We start from the raw sequence: 25,241 nt of genomic DNA, 5'->3' as shown, positions 1-25,241 counted from the left end.
AGCAACAGCCCGAGCTGTACCTTGGCCCCTTTTAGTCATGACTGGAATGGCTGGGACACAGGGCACCAAGCCCCTAGACTGCACACAGCACAGTGACCCTGGGCATGGACCACAAAAACATTTTCTCACAGGCCTCCAGGCTTGTGATGGGAGGGGCTGCCATGAAGACTCTGACATGCCCTGGAGACATTTTCCCCATCGTCTTGGGGATTGACATTCAGCTCCTTGTTACTTATGCAAATTTCTGCATTCAGCTTCAATTTCCCCTCAGAAAATATGTTTTTCTTTTCTATTACGTTGTCAGGCTGCGAACTTTCCAAACTTTTATGCTCTGCTTCCCTTATAAAACTGAATGCCTTTAACAGCACCCAAGTCACCTCTTGAATGCCTTGCTGCTTAGAAATTTCTTCTGCCAAATACCCTCAATCATCTCTCTCAAGTTCAAAGTCCCACAAATCTCTAGGGCAGAGGCAAAATGTCACCAGTCTCTTCGCTAAAACATAACAAGAGTCACCTTTGCTCCAGTTCCCGACAAGTTCCTCATCTCCATCTGAGACCACCTCAGCCTGGACCTTATTGTCCATATCACTATCAGGCTTTTGGTCAAAGCCATTCAACAAGTCTCAAGGAAGTTCCAAACTTTCCCACATTTTCCTGTCTTCTTCTGAGCCCTTCAAACTGTTCCAACCTCTGCCTGTTATCCAGTTCCAAAGTTGCTTCCACATTTTCGGATATCTTTTCAGCAACATACCAATTTACTGTATTAGTCTGTTTTCACGCTGCTGATAAAGACATACCTGAGACTGGGCGATTTACAAAAGAAAGAGCTTTAATTGGACTTACAGTTCCATGTGGCTGGAATATCTTACATGAATGGTAGCAGGCAAAAAGAGCTTGTGCAGGAAAACTCCCCCCTAAAATAACCATCAGATCTCATTAAACTTACTCATTATCATGAGAACAGCACAGAAAAGACCTGCCCCCATAATTCAATCACCTCCCACCAGGTCCTTCCCACAACATGTGGGAATTCAAGATGAGATTTGGGTAGGGACACAGCCAAACCATATCAATGCCTCTATAAACCCACCAGAACACTTCTAGAAAATGTTGAACACCTCTGAGGCCCCACAGAACCCTCCTCTACCCACATCTTCATGGCAAGGAGCTACCATGGATCCCCCTCCGAGTGTACCCAGACCAGTTACAGGACTGGCTACAGTGGAAGGCAACTGAGAAGCATAGAGCAAGAGCTGCCCTCCCACTAAAGCCACACACCACAGAAAGAACTCATTCTTCATAAGGAGACTGGAGCTACTGGAAAAGGGACAGACACTAGCTGCCAAAAACCTGGCTGAAGTCCACAACATCACATCCCCTCATCTCAGACTCACACAAGTGCTCTCTACACCATCACACTGTTTACTTCAGAGAACTCCACACACACAAAGATTCCCTTGCTTATTTGTTTGTCTCTCCTTTCCAGAATAGGAATTCCATGAGGCCAGGGGCTTTGCATGTCTATTCACCGCAGAATCTCAGAGCTTCTTCTACAGTAGATACTGATTACATATTTGTTGAATGAATGAATGAATGTGTCCCCAGATGTTTCTCATTTAAATGAAAATGATCAAACTGACCAATTTTTATAAGTTTAGTTAAAGATGTGACCATCTTACTTCATTACATCTCCATTAAGACAGTTTGGTATTTCAGTTACAGGTGTATGACTGGGAGTTCAATTCTTTTCCGTGATAAGTACGAATGACTCAAGCTACCATTCAATATTCACTTTACAGATATATGAAGCTTGTCTACTCACGTTCAAAGGTTTTCCTTAATTCATCTTTTATCTAAATCAGTCAAGTCTCTTCCCATAAATGAGAAATATTAAATAAGTGGCAGCTCTCAAGAAATAAAAAAGTGACTAGCAGAAATAATCTTCAACTTCTGTGAATAAGATTTTTCTCAGTGTCTAAAATAACAAACACCATTTATGAACCAAAGACTAGGTGCCATGAGTTTTAGAAATTGGTCCCCACTCCGCTGTTGTGTGTACCATTATCCCAGTGGCAGAGATACACAGAAAGCCAAGGCTCAGAGGCAGTAAGTCATGGGTCCGAGGCCTCTTGCTGATGACAAAACTGGAATCTGAACCCACGTCGGGCTTACATTTACACATACATGTATACAAATGTACACATATACAGCTTAGATTCCATAAAATACAGTAATCTAGTGGTGGAACAAATTATTTCTAATAAATGTTATAAAATATAAACACCTTTCTGAATCCTTTAGAAAATTAATTTTGCCATGAAGTACAAAAAGGAAAGAGATACAACTTAAGTATGAACAAAGTTATAGGATACTGCAAACAGTTGGTAATATATACTGTCTTTAAAAATCATTTCTCCTTATCAAGGCATTAAGCCATATTGTTTATAATGTGAAGAGCTATTGGCATCTTATTTTCCTACCCATAACCATGACCATCACTTATTCATCTTTTCATGCATCCAGGTGCATGGAAAGGCAGTAAGTACAATTTTAAGAAAATAGCATCAAAAGCAGATTTTAAATCTACCTGTTTTTCTTCTGTTTGTTTTCTCCAACAGTTAAGGAAAATAATAGTAATTTCTCATTCCAAACCAAAGACAATTACGCTCCTTTGCTAAGGACACAGCTGTAAGTCTCTACAAGATCAGGGAAGACTACAACATTTCAGAAAAACGCTCCCAGTAAAGTTTATGCTTGAATGGGCGGCTGGAAATGCATCGATGTACAGGGCCTCTTTTCACAGCCTCTAAAAGTGCTCGCATCATATGCCCACACTGTGTCTATCCCCTCCCCCGTGACGTGGTCTGGAGTCCAGTGTGGGAAAGGGAACCGGCAAGCAATAACTCGTGCATCATCCTCAAGTTCACGTTCAAGTTTCTTCTCCAACTGCAGCATCTGTGGAGAGTAACAGCTATTATTTCAGTGAGCAGTGAGTCAGAGGAAATGATCCCAAAATTTCCTCTGTTTTTAAGAGTCCCTGAAAATACCTGGGCAAAAATGACTACTTGTTAAAAAGAGCACTCTGGGACACAAACACATGAACAAACAATCCATTGAAATACAGAAGATACACTGACAGCAGTTGTAAGAACATCTTCTAGTATTTATTATAAAATATGCCATTTTTAGCAGATGTCTATCATAGATTTATAGTTTTCTAAATAAAATCAGGATGTGGCAGTAATTTTAATAAGAAGCAGTTTTAAATAACGTACTTCAACACTTCAATATACCTAGTCTCATATATTTAAGACATTATTTTTCCACCATTTTTTAAGAGAGAGGGGTCTTGTTATATTGCCCAGGCTGGTCTCAAACTCCTAGGCTCAAGCAATCTGCCCACCTCGGCCTCCCAAAGTGCTGGGATGACAGGCATGAGCCACTGCGCCCAGCCACAGTTTTGCACATTTTTAACATCTCTGAAATCAGGACACATCACACAACACTAATTGTCTTAGAATTATAATTAGCAATTTTTTTGTTTCTCAATAGCAATGGTGCATCCTAAAATCAAGATCTACAGTCAATGAAATGTGGTATAGTTAGACCATGAAAAAAGATACACAATTCCACCAACTGGAAATATCATGAAATATTTCATAATTTTTAAAAATGTATCCATAATATACTGATAATGAATTTCTTGATAGCCTAACTTATACCACCATTGCACCATTTTATTATCAATCTACCAATAAAGAGTTTTTATTATTTGCTAAAAGTATTGATATTTTAATTACATCAGCAAATTAACAACTACTTAAAAATTTATCTGCAGATCCTAAAAATATATTACCACCTTCACCACCTTCACCACCTTCACATCCTAAAAATAAATTTTTTTCTACTTTCTTCTTTTAACTTGCTATTTTGGGATAATTTCAAACTTCCAGAAAAGTTGCAATAACAGAACAAAGAACTCCTGTATACCTATACCCAGGTTCAAATAATTTTTTTTTTTTTTTTGAGACAAGATTTATCGCCCAGGCTGGACTGCATTGGTGTGATCTTGGCTCAATGCAACCTCCACCTCCTAGACTCAAATCATCCTCCCACCTCAACCTTCTAATTTTGTAGAGATGGGGTTTTACCATGTTGCCCGGGCTGGTCCGGAACTCATGAGCTCAAGCCATCTGCCCGCCTCAGCCTCTCAAAGTGTTGGGACTACAGGCGTGAGCCACTGCACCTGGCCTACAGGTTTACCGATTTTCAACATTTTGTCACATTTGTTCTCTTCCTCTCTCTTTGAACATTTTTTTCCTAAACCATCGGAGAAAAGGTTGCATACAATACGCTCCTTTACTTCCTTAATACTTCAGTGTGTATTTTCTAAGAAAAATATTTTCATACATAATCCCAGCACAGTTATATTCAGGAAATTTAACATTGTATTCCAATATAATAATTCCAAATAACACTGCGATTCTGTCATTGCCCCAGTAATGTTCTGTATAACATTTCCCAAGGGTATGATCCAGTCCAGGACCATTTTTGCATTTAGCCATAACATTCCTTTGGTCTCCTTAGACGGAAAACAGTTGCTCAGTCTTTCTTTGGTTTTCGTGACAATAACATTCTTCAGTTATTGGACCGAGTGGCCCCGGCGGTGGGTCCTCTGATGTATGCTCATGAGCAGTGCGGTGTGTGGTCTTTGGCAACACCCCACCTGTGAAGCTGTGAACTTACCAGGGCTCCACAGACACCCAGGAGGCCCTTCTGCTCTTGATGATGGCAGTAACCACACAGTGAAGGTGGGATCCGGTGTCTCCATTGTGCAGTTGCTATTTTTGCTTTTATAATGAGTAGTTTGTGGGGAGATGCTTTGGGATGATGTAAATCCTGTTACTCATCAGACAGTCCCTACACTTGAAATAGCACTCACGGACGATTCTGGCCTGAATCAATCTGCTAATTCTGTCCTTTCTTCTAGATGCACAGTTGGCATTCTACCGTAAGGAACGGCTTTCCCCTCACCTGCTCTGCCTCTCTCTGTCTCCTTATCTACCGATCTGCTATAAGGACAAACACCTATATTCTTATTTCATTTGATGGGTTACAATCCATTATTGTCCTTGTGTATTCGAATGCTCGAATTCTCCTAATTTGGCCACTGGGAGGCTCTTGCCGCTGGCTTCTCTGTCCTTTGGACATGCTGTTATCAAATACTGTGAGCACTCCCTTACATTCAGGCTCAACAAAATGTTCCTGGCTTTTGTATCTTCCCTTCCACAGTCCTGATTCAGCCTTTTTCTCAAAGATTCCTGGTTCCTCTTAGTGAGAAGTGATATTTAGAAAACAAGATCTAAGCAAAAATTACTCCTCTAAAAAGAAACAGATTAAATCAAGATGAAATTGATAGGGCTTCTATGATGGTTTTATTCCTGGCCTATATCTTATAAAAGTGCTTAGAAAAACTCTTCTACATGACCTATGGCTGGAATGAACCAAATTCTAATTCTTCATTAGAATCAATGGCGAAGATAACACAGAATAAATTCTATTAAGGATGGAGGAATTTCTATTCTTTTAACAGCCAGTATAGGATTAAAAAAAAAAAAGTTTTGTTCCTTGAGGGAAAAATTAAATAAGCAAAGAATGAAACAATATGTGTTTTTCCAAAATATCAGAGATTTCTTATGGTAATTTTGTTCATAAAAAGGATAATTGTAAACTTATTCATGATGCTATTATTCTTTTCTCTTTTATAGTTTCTTTTATTTCCAAATGATTGTCATATGCTAAGTCAAGATAAACCTAAAAATGAAAGGAGCTATTTCCATCATAAGAAATTAACTGACTAAATTACACATAAATATGCAACGAATCTGGTGCTTGATATCACACACAAAGAGAAGCCGTGATGTGTCATGTCTGTGTAATGGAATTCAAAATTATTCATACAATTATAGGTTTCAAAGTGGCATGAACTCATCCTATTCTAATTACGTCTACAAAACTTTAAACATAGTTCTGAAAGGTATAAGATAACCCAGCCCTGCCACACACACAGGTCCCGCCCCCCAGGAACCCCGGTTTCACTGGGCTGCCAGGGTAACTCACTCCTGGCACTTCCTCCTCCCCAGGCTCCCCTCTCAAGTCCTACCTGTTGCCCCTAATTTCCCAGACCTCTAATGCCAGGGTCCAGAGCTCAGGCCCTCAACAGCTCATCCTCGTGCTCCCCAGGGAATCTCAGCTACTCCCAGGCTCCATCTGTGCGGATGCCCAACAAACCTACATCTCCAGCCCACCCTCTGGCCCGAACCCCAGACTCCTTCTCACCCACCACTGCCAGCCTGATGTCATGTACACCCAAACTTCACATGCCCATGCTGACTTTCCCAGCCAGCTCCGCCTGCACCTTCCCCAGCATAGTTCAAAGCAACTCCAAGCGTGTGGCAGGATGGCCCAGTGGTCTAAGGTGCTAGACACAAGCTTCCACTTCCCAAGGCAACTCCAAACTTCCAGTAACTTGGGCCAACACCCTGGGGTTGCCTGTGACCCCACTTGTGTCTCTCTCCCCAACGTTAGATCTGCCAGCTAGTCCTGTGGATTTTATCTTCACAATGCACACAGAATTTGACGCTTCTCACCAGCTACTCTGTGGCCTGGACACCTGCAAGAGCTTATAACCTGTCTCCCAGCTTGTACCCACCCCTGCCTCCACATGGCAGCCTGTGACCCTCCTCAAGCCCAGCCAGCCCTGCATTCCTCTCTGCTCACCCAAGGCTCCTGCCCTTCCAAGGGCTGGTGTCCTTCCCATCCTGCTTCCTCTCTGACCTCCCCACGCACACTCATGCCACACCTGCCTGCTTGCCGCACCGCCCCCCACCCTGCCTGAGGCACTCTTCCCTGCACGCCCCCTCCCTAACCTCAGAGGTCACCTTTGCAGGGATCCTGTCCCTGCCCCACCCCGCCCTTGCTTTGCTTTGCTCCACAGCACTTTTGCTTCTGCTTTATGATGCATCTTCTACAGGCGTCTCATGTAATATCTGCTCTCCCCACTAGCATATGAGCACCTGGGGCAGGTGTGTTTTCTCTTGTATTCACTGAAGTATTCCAAGCGATTAGAACAGAGCTTGCTATAGTGGCCACACTTGTCAAATGAATGAAGGAAAGAAGGAAGAAAAAGTGATTCAGCTATGAGTTATTTTTCTTCACTAGAACATAACGATAATACTTTTGTTCATCAGTTCATAAAAGCCAAGCATGGTGGCTCACACCTGTAATCCCAACACTTTGGGAGTCTGCAGCGGGAGGACTGCTTGAGCCCAGGAGTTTGAGACCAGCCTGGGCAACATAGTGAGACTCTGTCCCTACGAAAACTAAAACCATTAGCTGGACATGGTGGCATACGCCTGTATTCCCAGCGACTTGGCAGGCTGAGACAGGTGATCGCTTGAACCCAGGAGGCTGGGGCTGCAGTGAGCCAAGATCACGTTCTACTGCACTGCAGTCTGGGCAACAGAGTGAGACTCTGTCTCAAAAAAAAGAAAAAAAAAAATTCATAACAGAATTTGTAACTAAAATTGGTCATTCTTTGAAGTTATGAAAGTAGATAGCTTTCTGGGAAAAGTATAAATAATGGGTATACTTAGACCACATTCATTCATTCAACAACCGTCTACTGAGTGATGCCTGTGCCAGTGCTGCGGTGCTGGAGGCCTGGGCCAGCTAGAAGAAGAAAGGCCTGGTCCCTGCCCCTGAGCTGATGGTGCAGTGCACACAGCTAGCACTGTCGAAGCCTTCAGACAAAGAAATGCACAATAACCATCTAAGGACAGGGCAACAAGGTACTATATGAGAGTAAAGCGGGCCGCTGGAGCTCGCCTCATTGTCATTAAGGACTGCCTTGCAGAGGAAAAGACAGCTGGCCCATGAGTGGTCAGTGCTGTTCGACGAAGTCCAGAGCCACGGGGACCACAGTCAGAAGGAAGGAAACACCCCAGGCTCTGGAAAGAGCAGCAATGGCGAGGTCCAGGGGGCCGAGAGAAGGACGGAGGGCTGGTGCAGAGAGCTGAGGGCAGCATGGCCCAGGGGAGGCTGGAGGGGAGCAGGGGCCACTGCACACCAGCCTCAGGGCCACAGTGAGTGTTTGGGCCTTATCCCTAAAAAGAGCAAGAAGTCACAGAAGGGTTTTACACAAGAGCAAGGCTGATCTGCTCTGCACTTTGAAAAGATGCTCTCAGTGCATAAGCTCATGTTAAACATGGATGTTCACAACCCCACAACTGGCTTGACCAGATCCAGATGGGATTCCTGCTCCTTTTTAGATAGATACATACTTGTGTGGAAATGCTAGGGCGCCTCTGATTTTGAGCTACAACTGCACAGAGCTGTTAGGGATCATCAGTCTGGTATCAGAAGCAGGGGTGAGGGTTTACAGCCCCAGAGATTCCTGGCTCTGGACCTCCCCAAGGCTCCCCTGGCTCTCTGAGTATCTACCTGGGCATCAGCAGGGAACGTCACATGGCATGCTGGCTTTGTGGAGTCACCCAGCCACGGCTGGGATGGTCGACTGGCACAGCACACGTCCCCTCCCCTCATGGCCTCCACTGAGACACAGCTTGATGAAGGCTGAAAGTAGGGGCCTCCACACACAAAACTTAGCCTTGCAAACCAACAGAAGCCATCCCAGCCTCCGCACCCCTGACCGACCCACCAGCATGAAGACAGCAAGCTGGCCAAATCTCTATTACAGGGAACGTGTACACTTTGTATCTTTCATCTGCTCCCCTTTCTCCTTGGGAATAGTGAAATGGTACATGTTCCTTATTTCAGATTTCTCTACATACAGAAGAACGGACAGTAATCACAAAAGTATTCATAAATAATAAGACTCTTATTTCCCCTGATTGAACAGCTCCATAAAGTGAGTCAGTCTACTTCAAACATGGTAAGAAGCACCCGGAGTCGGCTCCACAGGTCCTGGAGTGACGATGACTACCAAAGGCCACTGCTGCCCCCCGCTGGGACAAGTAATCCTGATTTCATCATCCTGCCTCTCCACAATGCATGGAATTTCCAGTAAATGCTAACGTTCTATTTTTATAAAGCACAGATTCAAATTAAAGTTACTTGTCTCCAAAAAGCTAACAATTCCATTTTAGAATGAAAGCCCAAACATCACAGGTAATAAATCACCATCAAAATTACATATCAATCTATGATCCCAATCAGTTTTTTAAAAATGACCAGGGAGTGTGCCCTTCTACCTCATTTCACTCCTATAAGAAAAGGCTGAATACCAAAGTTTGGTCTTAATTTTAGGCCTAATGAGAATTATAAATGTACAGGATACTGTCACTTTCAAGAACATTTTACAAGACTGGGCACAGTGGCTCACACCTGTAATCCTAGCACCTTGGGAGGCCAAAGCAGGCAAATCACTTGAGGTTAGGAATTCAAGACCAGCCTGGCCAACATGGCAAAACCCCACCTCTACTAAAAATATAAAAATTAGCTGGGCGTGGTGGCAGGTGCCTGTAGTCCCAGCTACTCAGGAGGCTGATGCAGGAGAATTGCTTGAACCAGAGAGGTAGAAGTTGCAGTGAGCCAAGATCATGCCACTGCACTCCAGCCTGGGCAACAGAACAAGACCCTGGCTCAAAAAAAGAAAATATTTTACAAAAGCATTTCTAAATTATATTTTAAAAGTAAAGAATATGGCATTATACTGAAGGTCTTAGTAGTAGAAATACATTTCTCAAGCACTGAAATGTCTTATACAAAAATGTGGGTATTAATTAAAAAACAAAATTAAAAAAGGTAAATTGTCTTTTTAAAAAATTAAAACCCTATCAGCTATATCACAGCATTTTAGCAAACATTCGATTCTGCCAATTTTATTATGGCTACAATGATAGACTTTGAAAAGTGAAAAGGGATTTCTTTCCATGGTCTGTGCACCAGCAATATAGTAAAATCTTCCCACCATGACCATCCTTCCAAAGGCTAAGGAGGGCCATTTTCAGTACAATACTGTGGCATTTTCACTTTTGAAAGTACATAATCAAAGTTCAATACGCCATCCTTTAGCAAATCAGTAAACTGAGGTAAACTGAAACTACTCAATGCTCATCCACCCAGAAAATTATCTTCCTTCCAAATGGGAGGAATGATCAATTCAGAGGGAACGTCCCATTAACTTTCCGGAGCGATTTCAGCGAAGTGGAAGTGAGCGGCTGTGAAAACTGCAAACTACATTAGACACGGGACCTCAGAAAGCAGTTTCCAAACTGGAATGTTTAAGGCTTAGGGAAATCATTGAGAATTTAATCTGAAGCCAAAGTTTAAAAGTATGACTGAATCTTTTATGATTAAACTTCTAAGACTCTGAAGTATTTTATTAAATCAATGAACTGAAATCCAGTGTTCCCTAAAATCTCTGGGAGGCCATCACCCTCACACGGGTGAGTGGTGGTGTTGTGGCTGGAAGGGCCTTCAACATCATCTAACCCCAAACAGAGAGCAGGAAAGTGCATACTCACCATCTGAGGCACACCGAAAATAACAACGTTCGAGTACTGCGAAAAAGTAACCTGAACAAGGTGGGAAAACAATCGGTAGATTAAGTGCAAAAAGCCAAACGTGAAGCCTAACTTGTTTCACAGAAATGGGTAGCAGTTTTCCATTTTACCAAACGGTGGGTTTTGATAAACTCCTAAGAACAGCGGCCCTCCTTAAGATTTCACAAGGAAAAGAACAACATGTTCATGCTTTCATTAATTTTAATTCAATCCATTACAGTTTTCCAAACGCTTCCCTGTAAGTCATCCCATCTCATCCTCAGGGTGACTCCATGCAGGGCACGCCCCAGTGGTCATGCGTCAGACAGCTAGTGACCACACTGTGACCCCACTGTGACCAGCTGGTGGCACCGGGGCCACGTGTTCCCGCACCAGTCCACTCTATACCACCAGCTTCACCAGAACACAGGAGACTTCAGAACCATCTGTTTTTTGTTGTTGTTGAACCATCCTTAAAATTTGAGTCCCCCTTCTCTTCCCTAAAATACTATGTAAAAAAGTGCAATGAAATGGTCTTTAGTTGAAAAACTGGGGGGAAATATGCTTTGCCAGTTAAAATTCTTATTGCCCAATAAGTCTTATTTACTCTATAGAGAGATCGTTTATGCACATATGGCATAAAAAAACAATGCAAGTAAAACTCAAGTGAATTTTTGTAAGCTACTGATGACAATATTACAATGGAAAATTCTTATTTAAGAAAAAGCATTTTATGGAACATTCCTAAAGCAAAATTACAGGGCATTTTTAGAGTTTTTAGAGTACAAATAAATTTGGAAGTATCTTATACTTTATGAGGATAAGAAATAACCGTGACAGCACGATTCTCCAGCAACCATCTCTGTGTCTCTCTAAATATACGAATATGCATACACACACTCACACAGGCACGCTAATGGAAAAGTCTAATATTTATCAATAATAATTTATAGGATTTCCAAATGAGATGAAAAATCTCATTATTTTGTAAGAAACAGAAATGACAACATTTTAATTCAGTAAATAAATTCTTGGAATTCACAAGACCTATCATATAAAAACTTTAAGCTTCCCTCTAAAGGAGACTATTTGTAAAATGTATCAATTTTACATATTTCATTATGCCAGAATATTCACTTGGATTTTAATTATTTTTCTTTTAATACGTTTTTCAGTTCTCAGTCATACTAATTTTGAATAATAAAATTTTCCCTTGGATTTCTCTAGGGCCATTCTCTGCCTTACATACCTTCCACAAATCTGAAATATAAAATTTGGCAGATCCATGCACACCTTCTCGCCAAGCGCGGTATCTGGAATACCAAACTAGCCATGGGTTTAATTCATAACCAACTGCTGTGAACCCTTTCTTCGCAGCCGCTATGACCTGTGGAGAGAGGCAGGATTTATTCAAAATAAGAAGAAAAAATGAACATACATGGTCAAACGATATGAATATTTCCTATCGATGGTTTAAACATCCAATCAAAAAGCACCTCCCATGACTAAGACATCATTTTAAAATGTGTCTCTAAAGCGATATAGCTTTGTGGACAAGGTAATAGTCAACCCATGTGACTTAGTTTTCTTGATTGGTTAAAGACTTCACCTCAAGTATCAGAATAGACATTCAGGTTCACTTGGAACACCTCTATAATTGATTCTAGGTCAGCCAACCCCCGGGGAGGTCGAACAAAACATTGCTGAAAATCCACTGCATCTCTCCATCAATGGGCTAGCACAGCAGCAGTGAAATGAAAGTGTCTGGGAGGATGGTTTTGTGAACAAGTAATAATATGCAATAAAAATAACCTGTCAATGAAAAATCTGCAATTAGTTACATATTTCCTTTGTAGTTAATGACTGTTCACTCAAAACTGAAAACAGGTAAAAGTAAAATGAAATGAATCCCAATAACATCAACTGTGGAATCCCACTGGCCTCCGGAGAGTGGGAGGGATGTGGGGCAGTCCTGGGTTCCCTCTGCCTGTTCTGTCCTGCCCCATTCTTTAAGGTAGCATCCCTTGACTCAGCTGTCCCACCTAAGATAGTTCCCAAGTACTACAGTGCTGCAAGAAAACATTTTCTCAGAAACCACAAAGATACTTTTCAAATATGTAAAGCATTCAAATATGGATTTTAAAACTTTCTCCTTGACTTATTGATATGGTTTGGCTCTGTGTCCCCACCCAAATCTCATCTTGAATTCCCATGTGTTGTGGGAGGGACCTGGCGGGAGGTAACTGAATAATGGGGGCAGGTCTTTCCCATGCTATTCTCATGACAGTGAGTAAGTCTCACAAGATCTGAAGGTTTTATAAGGGGGAGTTTCCCTGCACAAGCTCTCTCCTTGCCTGCCACCATCCATGTAAGACATGACTTGCTCCTCCTTGTCTTTCACCTTCCACCATGATTGTGAGGCCTCCCCAGCTGTGTAAAACCGTAAGTCTAATCACCTCTTTATTTTGTAAACTGCCCAGTCTCGGGTATGTCTTTATCAGCAGCATGAAAACAGACTAATATATTTCTTTTTTTTTTGAGATGGAGTCTCGCTCTGTCACCCAGGCCGGAGTGCAGTGGCGTGATCTTGGCTCACTGCAGCCTCTGCCTCCCAGGTTCAAGCGATTCTCCTGCCTCAGCCTCCTGAGTAGCTGGGATTACAGGCATGTGCCACCATGCCTGGCTAACTTTTGTATTTTTAGTAAAGAAAGGGTTTCACCATGTTGGTCAGGCTGGTCTTGAACTTCTGACCTCGTGATCTGCCCATCTCAGCCTCCCAAAGTTCTGGGATTACAGGCATGAGCCACCGCACCTGGCCACTAATAAATTTCTTAGAAACAAATAGTGGCTCCCAGAGGGTGAGGGGAGGAGGGGAGTAAAAGGTTATTATTTAATCAGGGCAGAGTTTCAGTTTTGCAAGATGAAAAGAGTTCTGGAGATGGGTGGTGGTAATGATGGCACGGCAACGTGAAAGTGCTTCACACCCTGAACTGTACACCTGCACATGGTTAAGATGGTAAACACTACGGTATGTGTATCTTAACACAATTTTATAAGTAAAAAAAAAAAAAAGTTAATTAAAAATATCTTAACTTTCTAACCTCCTCCTGATTATTCCAGCTCAGAATCACAAAACCGTCTCTATGTCTGCAGGAGCCAGTGAAAGGTGATAGAGCCCTGCTGGCCTTCACACTAAATGCTTCCATAGCACCAGCCTTTCCCACTGCTGCTGGAACTTTTCAGCTCATCACTGGGATGAGGCTAAGGATGGTGCCACCCTGCCCACAGAGGAACCTGCTCTGAGACACCCACTTGCCCCTCAGTGGCCTTTTGTCTTTATTTATAGGTGCCCAACTGGGGTCAAGTGAGAGAAGTTCATAAAAAGACTGATCTTCGGCTTAGTGAGGGTTAATCACCAGCTCTTTCTTATTTTAACTCTATATTACCCCAGGAATTATTACTTATACATGGATAAATACAGACAAATGTAGAAGCAAACAACTATGGGGCAAAAATGTAAAGGAGCAAAATGCCATGATTTAACATATTTCTTCTCATGCCACCTCTGTCGGCCCACGTATTTTAACAGACAATTTGATAATTACCAGTTAACTGTTCTTTTTCACCTGGCATGTCTACAGCACACTTCCTCCTTTAAGAACAAATTAAATCTGGGAAAAATGAATTCCAAATACGCTGGTAGTTGAATAGTTTGGTCAAACAAACACAAAATGAAATGAGCACTCTTTCAAGCTGTCAGATTTAGTAAGTCTTTGTGTAATCCTTACTAAATGTAAAGCAGAAATTTTAAGTTCTGGTTCCAAACCTTAAAATATTTTAGCAGAACTCACAATGCGTCCGTCGCCACTACCGATGTCTACAAGGGATCCTCTTCGGCATTGCAACATTTTCACAACATTTTCAATCTGCTTCGTAGTTGCAGGTACAAACGGCAAACAGACTTTTCGAAGGGCTGGCGTTACAAACGGCGTGGCTACAGCGTACACAGCCACCAGGGTCCCACCCACAAGCCCAGTAAGTAAGAACCCCCAGTTGCTTTTCTGCAAACTGTTGACTTCAAAACTTGCAGGTAGAACATGTCTTGACTGACTTTCTTCTTTAAGTGTTTCTAGGGGTATACCTAGATTGAAAGCAAGCAGAAGAGACACATGTAGCACCAAATCTGAAATCCAAGAGAGTATTTTTTTCTACAATTCTCATTGACAAATAAACTCATGCTTTTTAAAGGATAATTTAGCTGAATACAAGCTAAATGTCAACTGTAGAATCCCACGATAAGTTCTAAATCCTATTAAGATATTTTGAAGAACATTATTCAATACTATGAGAAGACTAAAATCTTTTCTTTTCAACGTACTGATTTTTTGTGTGTCTAGGAGTCATCCTTAGAAAACAATGTATTCAAACTTATCGAGTAATTTATTAATTTAATATCCATTAGTACAAGTTTTAATCATGCACTACATATTTTTATGTTCTGAACTAACAAAGCCTCATAAACAAATAAGCATAAAGATGTCTAATTATTACCCAATTTCAAGTAGAATTAAAGGATTCCACATCAAATCTGGTCTGGCATCTACAATCCAGTTTCACCAATACAATTTTAAAGTAATAGAAGAGACAAACATCAGGTTTAACCAAATATCTTAAATAAGTATGGTAATAAAGAGACTTTTACGCGGATCCAAAAAGAACAAAAAATAAGGCCGGGCGTGGTGGCTCACGCCTGTAATCCCAGCACTTTGGGAGGCCAAAGCGGGCCGATCACGAGGTCAGGACATCGAGACCATCCTGGCTAACATGGTGAAACCCCGTCTCTACTAAAAATACAAAAAAAAAAATTAGCCGGGCGTGGTGGTGGGCGCCTATAGTCCCAGCTACTCAGGAGGCTGAGGCAGGAGAATGGCATGAACCCGGGAGGCGGAGCTGACAGTGAGCCGAGATCGCACCACTGCACTCCAGCCAGGGTGACAGAGCGAGACTCCGTCTCAAAAAAAAAAAAAAAACAAAGAATAAAAAATAAGATCATCATTTTAGTACTACCATAAACATAAAATAATGCAGACCCCAATCACTGATTACAAAGAAATGAATGGTACCTTAAATATCCTTTTGAGATTTGTCCTTTAAAATGCATTTAAATGGGATCTCAAGATTTTGAAATTAATATTGACGAAACTGATTTTAAAATTGATTAACGAGGATCACAGTACAGGAGGTAAAAGCAGGACTCCTCCAGAGCCAGCCGAAGTTAGGCTCCCAGCTCTGCCACCTCACTAATGATGGGACCCTGAATCCCTTGTCCTTACTGAGCCTGTTTTCTCATCTGCCAAGTGGGGGTCACAGGGATATTGTGAGGATGAAATGAGTGGATGGAGGTAAAGCACTTAGAACAGGGTCGAATGCAGTTATAGGTTTCCTATAACTGCTGTAAGAAATTGCCACAAAATTAGTGGCTTAAAATGACACCACTTATGGCCAGGCGCAGTGGCTCACGCCTGTAATCCCAGCACTTTGGGAGGCCAAGGCGGGCAGATCACCAGAGGTTGAGAGTTCGAGACCAGCCTGACCAACATGGAGAAACCCCATCTTTACTAAAAACACAAAATTAGCCAGGCGTGGTGGTGCATGCTTGTAGTCCCAGCTACTTGGGAGGCTGAGGCAGGAGAATCGCTTGAACCCGGGAGGCAGAGCTTGCAGTGAGCCGAGATCACACCATTGCACTCCAGCCTGGGCAACAAGAGTGAAACTCCATGTCAAAAAAAAAAAAAAAAAAGAAAAGAAAATCACGATTTATTATCATACAGTTCTGGAGGTCAGTCTGAAATGAATTGGCAGGCCTGCGTTCCTTCTGGGGGCCCTCGGGCAGGTTTTCTTGTCTCTTCCTGCTTCCAGAGGCTGCCCACATTCCTAGGCTCTTGACCCCACATCACTCCAATCTCTGCTTCTGTCCTGACATCACCTTCTCTCACATGCCTGGCTCCCTCTTAATTTATAGGAACCCTCATGATAACACTGGGCCCACATAAATAATCCAAAATAATCTCCCATCTCAAGACCATTGATTACATCTGTACAGGTGCAGGAATTAGAATGTGGACATTCCTGGAGAGGACATTTTTCTTCCCACCACACTCATGAACTATGGCAATCTATTCTAGTGCAGTACAAATTTGAACCCAAGACACACAGAAAGCTGGCACACAGCAGTGGGTCACCCTCAGGGCAGCCAGCCAGTCGCCAGCATCCCCCACTCAGCGCAGCTTTGTTCTTGATTCCTGAAGCCCCTTAAAATGAGTTGTAAAACTGATTTCACAGTGGAAAACCAACTGGGTCAGGGGAGGGGGCGGTGGGAGGAAGAATGCTACTAATGCTAGTGCTAGTATTAATGCTAGTGATGGGGGTAAAGAAAATTAACTTTAAGAAGGCGATGGCATTTGATAGAAAGCAAAAGCTTTAAATAATTTCAGTTATAATTTTGGCATTTTACGGAGGAACTTACAGGCATACCTTGGAAATATTTAGTTCCAGACCACTGCAATAAAGTGAGTATTGCAATAAAGCAAGTTACACAAATATTTTTGGTTTCCCACTGTATATAAAAGTTATGTTTACACTATACTGGAGCCTATTAAGTGTGCAATTGCACTGTTCAAAAAACAATGTATGTACCTTAATTTTAAAATCCTTTATTGCTTGACATTTTGGTCTGATTTATCTTCGAAAAATTTTTTTTAATTTTTAAAAAAGAGTCTATTGCTAAGAAATGCTAATGATCATCTGAGCCTTCAGTGAGTCATAATCTTTTCACTGGCGTAGGATCTGGCCTTGACGTTAATGGTTGCTCACTGATGAGGGTGGTGGTTGCCGAAGGTTGGGGTCGTTGCGGCAATTTTTGAAAATAAGACAACAATGAAGTTTGCTGTATTGATAAGACTCTTCCCTTCATGAAAGATTGCTCTGCGGCATGTGATGCTGTTTGATAGCATTTTACCCGCAGTGGAACTTCTTTCAAATTTGGAGTCAATTTTCTCAAACTCTGCCCCTACTTTATCAACCAAGTTTATAAAATATTCTAAATTCTTTGTCATCATTTCAACAATGTTTACAGCATCCTCACTAGTAGTAGATTCCATCTCAAGAAATAACTTCCCTTGCTCATCCATAAAAAGCAACTCCTCATCCACTGATATTTTATCATGGGGTTGCAGCAACTCAGTCTCATCTTCAGGCTCCACTTCTAACTCTCTTGCTATTTCCACCACATCTGCAGTTACTTCCTCCACTTAGGTCTCAAAGTCATCCATGAGGATTGAAATCAACTTCTTCCAAACTCCTATTAATGTTGATACTCTGACCTCCTCCCATGAATCATGAATGTTATTAATGGCATCTAGAATGGTGAATCCTTTCCTGAAGGTTTTGAATTGACTTTGCCCAGATCCATCAGTGTAATCACTATCTATTGCATCTCTAGCCTTAAGAAATGTATTTCTTAAATAACAAGACTTAAAAGTCAAAATTACCCCCTTGATCCTTGGGCTACAAAATGAATGCTGTGTTGACAGGCATGAAAACAACATTCACGTCCTTGTACACCAGAGCAATTGGGTAGTAACTAGGTGCATTATCAATGAGCAGTAATATTTTGAAAGGAATCCTTTTTCTGATCAGTAGGTTTCAACAGTGGGCTTAAAATATTCAAAAATCATGCTGTAAAGAAAGGTGCTGTCATCCAGGCTTTGTTGTTCCATTTATAGAGCAAGGCAGAGTAGATTTAGCATCATTCCTAAGGACTCTGTGAAGTAAGCATTGGCTTCAACTTAAAGTCACCAGCTGCACTGACCCTTAACAAGAGAGTCAGCTTATTCTTCGAAGCTTTGAAACCAGGCATTGATTTCTCTCTAGCTTCCAATAGAAGGTTGTTTCATCCATATTGAAAATCTGTTGGCCAGGCACAGTGGCTCGCGCCTGTAATCTCAACACTTTGGGAGGCTGAGGTGGGCGGATCACAAGGTCAGGAGTTCAAGACCAGCCTGACCAACATGGTGAAGCCCAGTCTCTACTAAAAATACAAAAATTAGCCAGGCGTGGTGGCACACGCCTGTAATCCCAGCTACTCGGGAGGCTGAGGCAGGAGAATCATTTGAACCCGGGAGGGAGAGGTTGCAGTGATCAGGCCACTGCACTCTAGCCTGGGTGACAGAGCAAGACTCCATCTCAAAAGAAAAAAAAAAAAAAAGAAAATCTGTTTAGTGCAGCAACCTTCATCAACAATCTTAGCTAGATCTGCTGGATAACTTGCTGTGGCTTCTCCATCAGCACTTGCTGCTTCACCTTGCATTTTCATGCTCTGGAAATGGCTTATCTTTCCTTAAACCTAATGAACCTACCACTGCTAGCTTCAAACTTTTCTTCTGCACCTTCCTCACTTCTCTCAGCCTTCAGAGAACTGAAGAGAGTTAGGGCCTTGCTCTAGATTAGGCTTTGGCTTACAGATATGCTGTGGCTGGTTTGATTTTCTATCCAGACCACTCAAACTTTCTCCATACCAGCAATAAAGCTTTTTCACTTTCTTATCATTTGTGTGTTCACTGGAGTAGCACTTCTAATCTCCTTCAACAATTTTCTCTTTGCATTCACAACTTGGCTAACTGTTTGATGCCAGAGGCTTAATTTTCAGTCTATTTCAGTTTTCCACATGCCTTCTTCACTAAGCTTAATAATTTCTAGCTTTTGATTTAAAATGGTAGAAGTGTGACTCATTCACTTGAACACCTGGAGCCCACTGTAGGGTTATTAATCAGCCTAATTTCAATGTTGTTGTGTCTCAGGAAATAGGAGGGCCCAAGGAGATGGAGAGAGATAGAGGAATGGCCAGTGCAGCAGTAGGAACACACACATTTATCGATTAAGTTCACTCTTATTTGGGCATGGCTTGTGGAGCCCCAAAACATTTACAATAGAAACATCAAAAATCCCTGATCATAGATCACCATAACAGACATAAAAATAGTGGAAATTTTGAAATATTGCAAGAATTACCAAAATGTGACACAGAGATAAAAAGTGAGCATGATGCTGTTGAAAAAATGGTGCGAACAGACTTGCTCCACGTAGGGCTGCCATAAACCTTCCATTTGTAAGAAGCACACTACTGAATGGGGCATGTTGGTTCATACCTGTAATCTCAGCTACTCAGAAGGCTGAGGCCAGAAGATCGCTTGAGCCCGGGAATTTGAGACCAGCCTGCGCAATAATAGCAAAATCCTATCTCTAACAACAACAAAAAAGTGCACTATCTGCAAAGTGCAATAAAACAAAGTATGCCTCTGTTTGCTCAAGTGGTAGTCGTGCATTTATTTAAGAAAAGTCAGCCAGGCATAGTGGTTCATGACTATAATCCCAGCACTTTGGAAGGCCGAGGCAGGAGGATTGCTTGAGGCCAAGAGTTCAAGAGCAGCCTGGGCAACATAGCAAGACCCCATCTCTACAAAAAATAAATTAGCCATGTGTGGTGGCATGCACTTGTAGTCCCAGCTGTTTGGGAGGCTGAAGCGGGAGGATCACTTAGGCCCAGGAGGCTGAGGCTGCAGCGAGCCGTGATCGCACCATTACATTCCAGCCTGGACAACTGAGCAATACCCTGGTTGTCAAAAAAAAAAAAGTCAAGGCACATTTGTACATGTGTCATGCCCTCTATAAAAAATTATCTTGTGGACATTCCAATTGTACAGTACAGCAGTTAAGAGGATTTGGGTTACACAGTTCTGGAGTCTCAGAACTTAATTAGTTGTTTAACACAAGGTAAGTTGTTACTAAGGCATGGTTTTCTCCTCAGTAAAATTTGGAAATAATTTGTTTAAACACAATTCAAGCTGGGCATGGTGGCTCATGCCTGTAATTCCAGCACTTTGGGAGGCTAAGGCAGGCGGATCATGAGGTCAGGAGATTGACACTATCCTGGCTAACACAGTGAAACCCTGTCTCTACTAAAAATCAAAAAAATTAGCCGGGTGTGGTGATGGGCGCCTGTAGTCCCAGCTACTTGAGAGGCTGAGGCAGGAGAATGGCGTGAACCTGGAAGGCAGAGTTTGCAGTGATCCGAGACCGCGCCACTGCACTCCAGCCTGGGTGACAAAGTGAGACTCCGTCTCAAAAAAAATAATAAAATAAAATAAATAAACACAATTCAAAATTGGCCAGGCACAGTGGCTCATGCATGTAATCCCAGCACTTTGGGAGGCTGAGGCGGGTGGATCACCTGAGCTCAGGAGTTTAAGACCAGCCTGGGCAACATGCCAATACCTCATCTCTACCAAAAATGCAAAAAATTAGCCAGGCCTGGTGGTGTGCATCTGTGGTCCCTGCTACTTGGGAGGCTGAGGTGGGAGGATTGCTTAAGCCTGGGAAGTGGAGGTTGCAGCGAGCCAAGATCACACCACTGTACTCCAACCTGGGTGACAGAGTGAGACCTCATTACAAAAAAAAAAAAAAAAAAGATTTTGCAATAATACTATCCTCATAGGATTCTTGGAACAGGTAAATAATGTAAACAAAGCACTTAGCACAAGCCTGAGAGGCTAAGTAATGACTATTAATTGCTATTATTATTCTCAATACTATCATATGCAAGGAGGGGCTCAATTTTTAACAGCTTTGAGATACAATTCATATACATACAATTTGCCTGCTTAAAGTATATAATTTAATGTTTCTTTTTATATTCAGATATATGCAACCATCACTAGAGTCAATTTTTGAACATTTTTATTACCTCAAGAGGAAACCCCTTATCCTTTAGCTATCACCCCCACATCCACCCTCTATCCCCCAGCCCTAAGCAACCACTAATCTACTTTTTGTCTCAAGAATCCCCTATTCTGGGGCCTGGCACAGTGGCTCACGCCTGTAATCCCAGCACTTTGGGAGGCCGAGGTGGGCGGATCACTTGAGGTCAGCAGTTCCAGACCAGCCTGGCCAATATTGTGAAACAACAACTCTACTAAAATACCAAAAAAAATTAGCCAGGCATGGTGGTGCACACCTGTAATCCCAGCTACTTGGGAGGCTGGGGGCAAGAGAATCACCTGAACCGGGGAGGCAGAGGTTACAGTGAGCCAAGGAGCCAAAATTGCACCACTGCACTCCAGCCTGGGAGACAGAACAAGACCCTGTCTCTCAAAAAAAAAAGAAAGAAAAAAAAAAAGAATCCCTATTCTGGACTTAAAGGAATGGAATTGTATAGTGTGTGGACTTCTGTAACTGACATTTTTTACTTAGCATGTCTTCAAGATTCATCCAGGTTGCAACTTCTATCAGTTCTTTATTTCTTTTTATGGCTTAATAATATTCCATTGTATGGATATGCCATATTTTTGCTTACGCATTTGTTCACCAAGTTTATTAAACAAACACAAGTCAGATGACCCAAATTTCATTTTTCACCTGTATAGATATGTACCTTTCAATTCAACCAGCAAAAGATATAATAAAAAGTTTCTGTTCTTCACGGCCTCCCATCTAGGCAGATGAGGGGTGGGGTCCAGGAGAGGCAGACACAGGGCTGGTTGTGAGAAATGCTGTAACACAAACAAAACACTACAGGCATATGGGAGAGGCGGAGGAAAGACTGATTCCAACAATGGGACCAGTGAGGTGTTGGCAGAGAGAATATTTGAGCTGGAGCCAAAAGCAGCAAGCCTTGGAACCAAGGTGTGGAAGGCAGAGAAAGCCTTTCTGGAGCACAGAGTGAGAGACAAACAGGAAGGCAGGCCTCTGAAGGCCAGGCTGAATGTGTATTTTATTCTATGTGCACTGTGATGAAACTTTTTGAGCAAAGTCACTATAATATTTGTGTTTTTAAGAAAGGCAACACAGGGGCAATGAGTCTCTTGATGAAATCATTCTATTTTCTGTCCCAAGTTTTGATGCCTGCAAGTCTTGCAACGTAACAAACATTTGCATGGGGAAATCAAGATCCATACCCATTGCTGGAGCTTTGGAAGAAGTTACTATGTACATCCAATATAGGATGTACAATATAGGATATACATTGTTAGCTCCATTCAGCAAAAACAATTGATTCCTTTTTGCGATGGGGTCTCACTCTGTCGTCCAGGCTGGAGTGAAGTAGCACAATCACAGCTCACCACAGCCTTGACCTCTCAGGCTCAAACGATCCTCCCACTTCAGCCTCCCAGGTAGCTGGGACTACAGGCACATGCCACCACACCCAGCTAATTTTTTAAATTTTTTTCTTTAGAGACAGGGTCTCCCTATGTTGCCCAGGCTGGTCTCAAACTCCTGGGCTCAAGCAATTCTCTCGCCTCAGCCTCCTAAAGTGCCTCCATGCCAGGACCTGTATTGATTCTTATCAGTAAAAATCAGGCCCTGAATATTCAAAACTAAAATCAAGACTGTTTCTACAAATCCTTCTAACGGAACATGTTCAGACTCCCAGACTATCCTATATATAAATGGCAAGAACTTTCTTTCAGGTGTTCTTTGGAACAAGGAGCCATTCTATTAAATAATGGCTGCAGTGGCCACTGGCTACTTTCATTGAGCACTTAGTAGTCCATCCTTGAAAGTCAAACACAGAATGAGGTTAACTTCTACTGTGTCCAGGCCCTGCTTGCTTATTGACTTCTAATATTGGTTGAAAACTTCAATTTTTAGTGGCAGACTTGGATCAGCTGAAGCTAGAGGCAGTGACAGATGTACAATAAGGTACCCAAGGTTCTTATCCAAGTTCAAGCCAAAAGAAAAAGGCCAAGAAGAGAGAAGGAGCCTGTTTGGAATAGTAACTAGCCACGTGTTTAAAGCGGGCTTATATCAGAATGTCACAACTCATAAGGACTGTTCATTGTGCACTTGTATGTGCATACCTGTTTAATAACTACAGCATATGTTATGTCCCTTTAGCATATATTCTTATGTCCTTAAGAAGCCTTTCTTATTCTAGTCTAATGTCATTTGTGTCCTTTTGACATACATGAGCTATTGATATTAGGAAAAATCCTCTCTCACTCCCCAGTGTTTTGACAGGGAATAAACTACACAGAGGATGCCATAGGACATTCTATTTTTCACAACAATCGAAGGAGCCAAATGAATTGCAGAAGTCACCATTTTTAATGAGGAAACACTGAATTGGCAAAGCTAATGTGAAATAAGACCTGACTCCAAAATCTAAAATGTCCTTGAAGCATTACCCTAGGTCTAGCGCGTAACTATGCCAAGCATGAAGAGTTAACAGATCACCAACCACCCCATGACAGTCAGTCCTCCCTGTTTTTAGAGACAGAATCTCGCTCTGTCGCCCAGGATGGAGTGCAGTGGTGCGATTATAGCGCACTGTAAACTGAACTCCTGGGCTCCACCCATCCTCCTGCCTCAGCCCCCGGAGTAGACGGGAACACAGTCGCCAAGTCTGTTCTTGAGTTTCAGGCCAGGGTCAAATGTTATAGTGCATGTATTCATTTCAGCACTTATTGAGTGCCTAATAAAGTCTGGGAATAATACAACTTTATTAGTTAAGTCCCTGCCCATGGCAGTAGGGGAGAAGCAAGGATGGAAACCCTCAACAAATAAATCTAAACCTATCAAATATTAAGTCATGATCTTGGAGGGCGGGGAGGAAGGCAGCATAAGAGATTTAGAGGACAGCTGCGGTTGCCAAGATCTTTCTGAGGCAGCATAATACAGGGCTTAAGAGTGAGACCTGCCGGGCACCGCGGTGGCTCATGCCCAACACTTCGGGAGACCTAGACGGGTACATCACTTGAGGTCAGCAGTTCGAGACCAGCCTGGCCACTACGGCGTTAACACCGTCTCTACTAAAAATACAAAAATTAGCGAGCGTGGTGGTCTGTGCCTGTAGTCCCAGCTGCCTGGGAGGCTGAGGCACGAGAATCACTGGAACCTGGGAGGCGGAGGCTGCAGTGAGCCGAGACCGCGCCACTGCACTCCAGCCCGGGCTACAGTCTTGTCTCAAAAAAAAAAAAAAAAGAGTGTGGGACCCATTGCATCAGGCTGTGTAACTGTTTCTTACTAGCTGTATAACAGTGGCAAGTTACTGAACCATTTGTGCAAAATGTTAATTTATTTACCAACACTGTGTTCAGCTTGCCAGGCACCGTTCTCCTTGAATCTCACAGCAGCCCTGTGAAGGTAGGCACTACTGTTACTACCGTCACTTTGCAGACAGGGAACCCGAGGGACAAAGAAGTTAAGGGATTTCCTGAAAGCCACAGCTAGGAAGAGCGGCAGAACTGCGATTCCAATCCATCAGTGTGCCTCCACTATCCCTATTCCTTAAGATCGTGCCAAAGGCTGAGTCACTTGCACTAAGTAGCCTAGAACAGTCTCTGGGGAAACGCGCCCGCCGACAAGGATCGCCAGAACCGGCGCGGGCACGGCGCGGCGACCAGGAGCTCTGGTCACCGAACGCCAGGCTGGAGGCCAGAGCAGCCGCCCGCACCCGGTCACCGCCTCGACGGTGGAGACCTCAGCTGACCGCGAGCCCCCGGCCCGCCCGCACCCCTTCTCATGCCCCCAGGAGCCCGCCATGCCGCTCCAGCCTCACCTCCTCCTCCCTCCATCGCGAGATTTCCAACAGCGTTTTAAAAAAAAAAAAAAAAAAAAAAA

The 25,241-nt window shown here is 42.7% G+C and overlaps 1 protein-coding gene across 2 annotated transcripts; it reads right to left on the bottom strand.

Annotated features, from left to right (window-relative positions):
* Positions 1 to 811: 811 nt before the first annotated feature.
* ATPSCKMT (ATP synthase c subunit lysine N-methyltransferase) lies at positions 812 to 25,235 on the bottom strand. Of its 2 annotated transcripts, XM_004059044.5 has the most exons (5): positions 25,180 to 25,235; positions 14,417 to 14,706; positions 11,815 to 11,952; positions 10,548 to 10,598; positions 812 to 2,955 (listed from the first exon to the last, which is right to left on the bottom strand). In XM_004059044.5, exons 1-5 carry the CDS (start codon positions 25,193 to 25,195, stop codon positions 2,749 to 2,751), a joined length of 702 nt encoding a protein of 233 aa, XP_004059092.1. In that variant the 5' UTR covers positions 25,196 to 25,235; the 3' UTR covers positions 812 to 2,748. The 2 variants fall into 2 exon arrangements, with proteins under 2 accessions (XP_004059092.1, XP_055223603.1); XM_055367628.2 differs by lacking the exon at positions 10,548 to 10,598 and having other exon boundaries at positions 25,180 to 25,228.
* Positions 25,236 to 25,241: the final 6 nt, after the last annotated feature.

This window comes from Gorilla gorilla, chromosome 19 (genome assembly GCF_029281585.2).
Source record: "Gorilla gorilla gorilla isolate KB3781 chromosome 19, NHGRI_mGorGor1-v2.1_pri, whole genome shotgun sequence".
NCBI lineage: Eukaryota > Metazoa > Chordata > Mammalia > Primates > Hominidae > Gorilla > Gorilla gorilla.
This window is presented reverse-complemented; position numbering and strand designations above follow the sequence as displayed.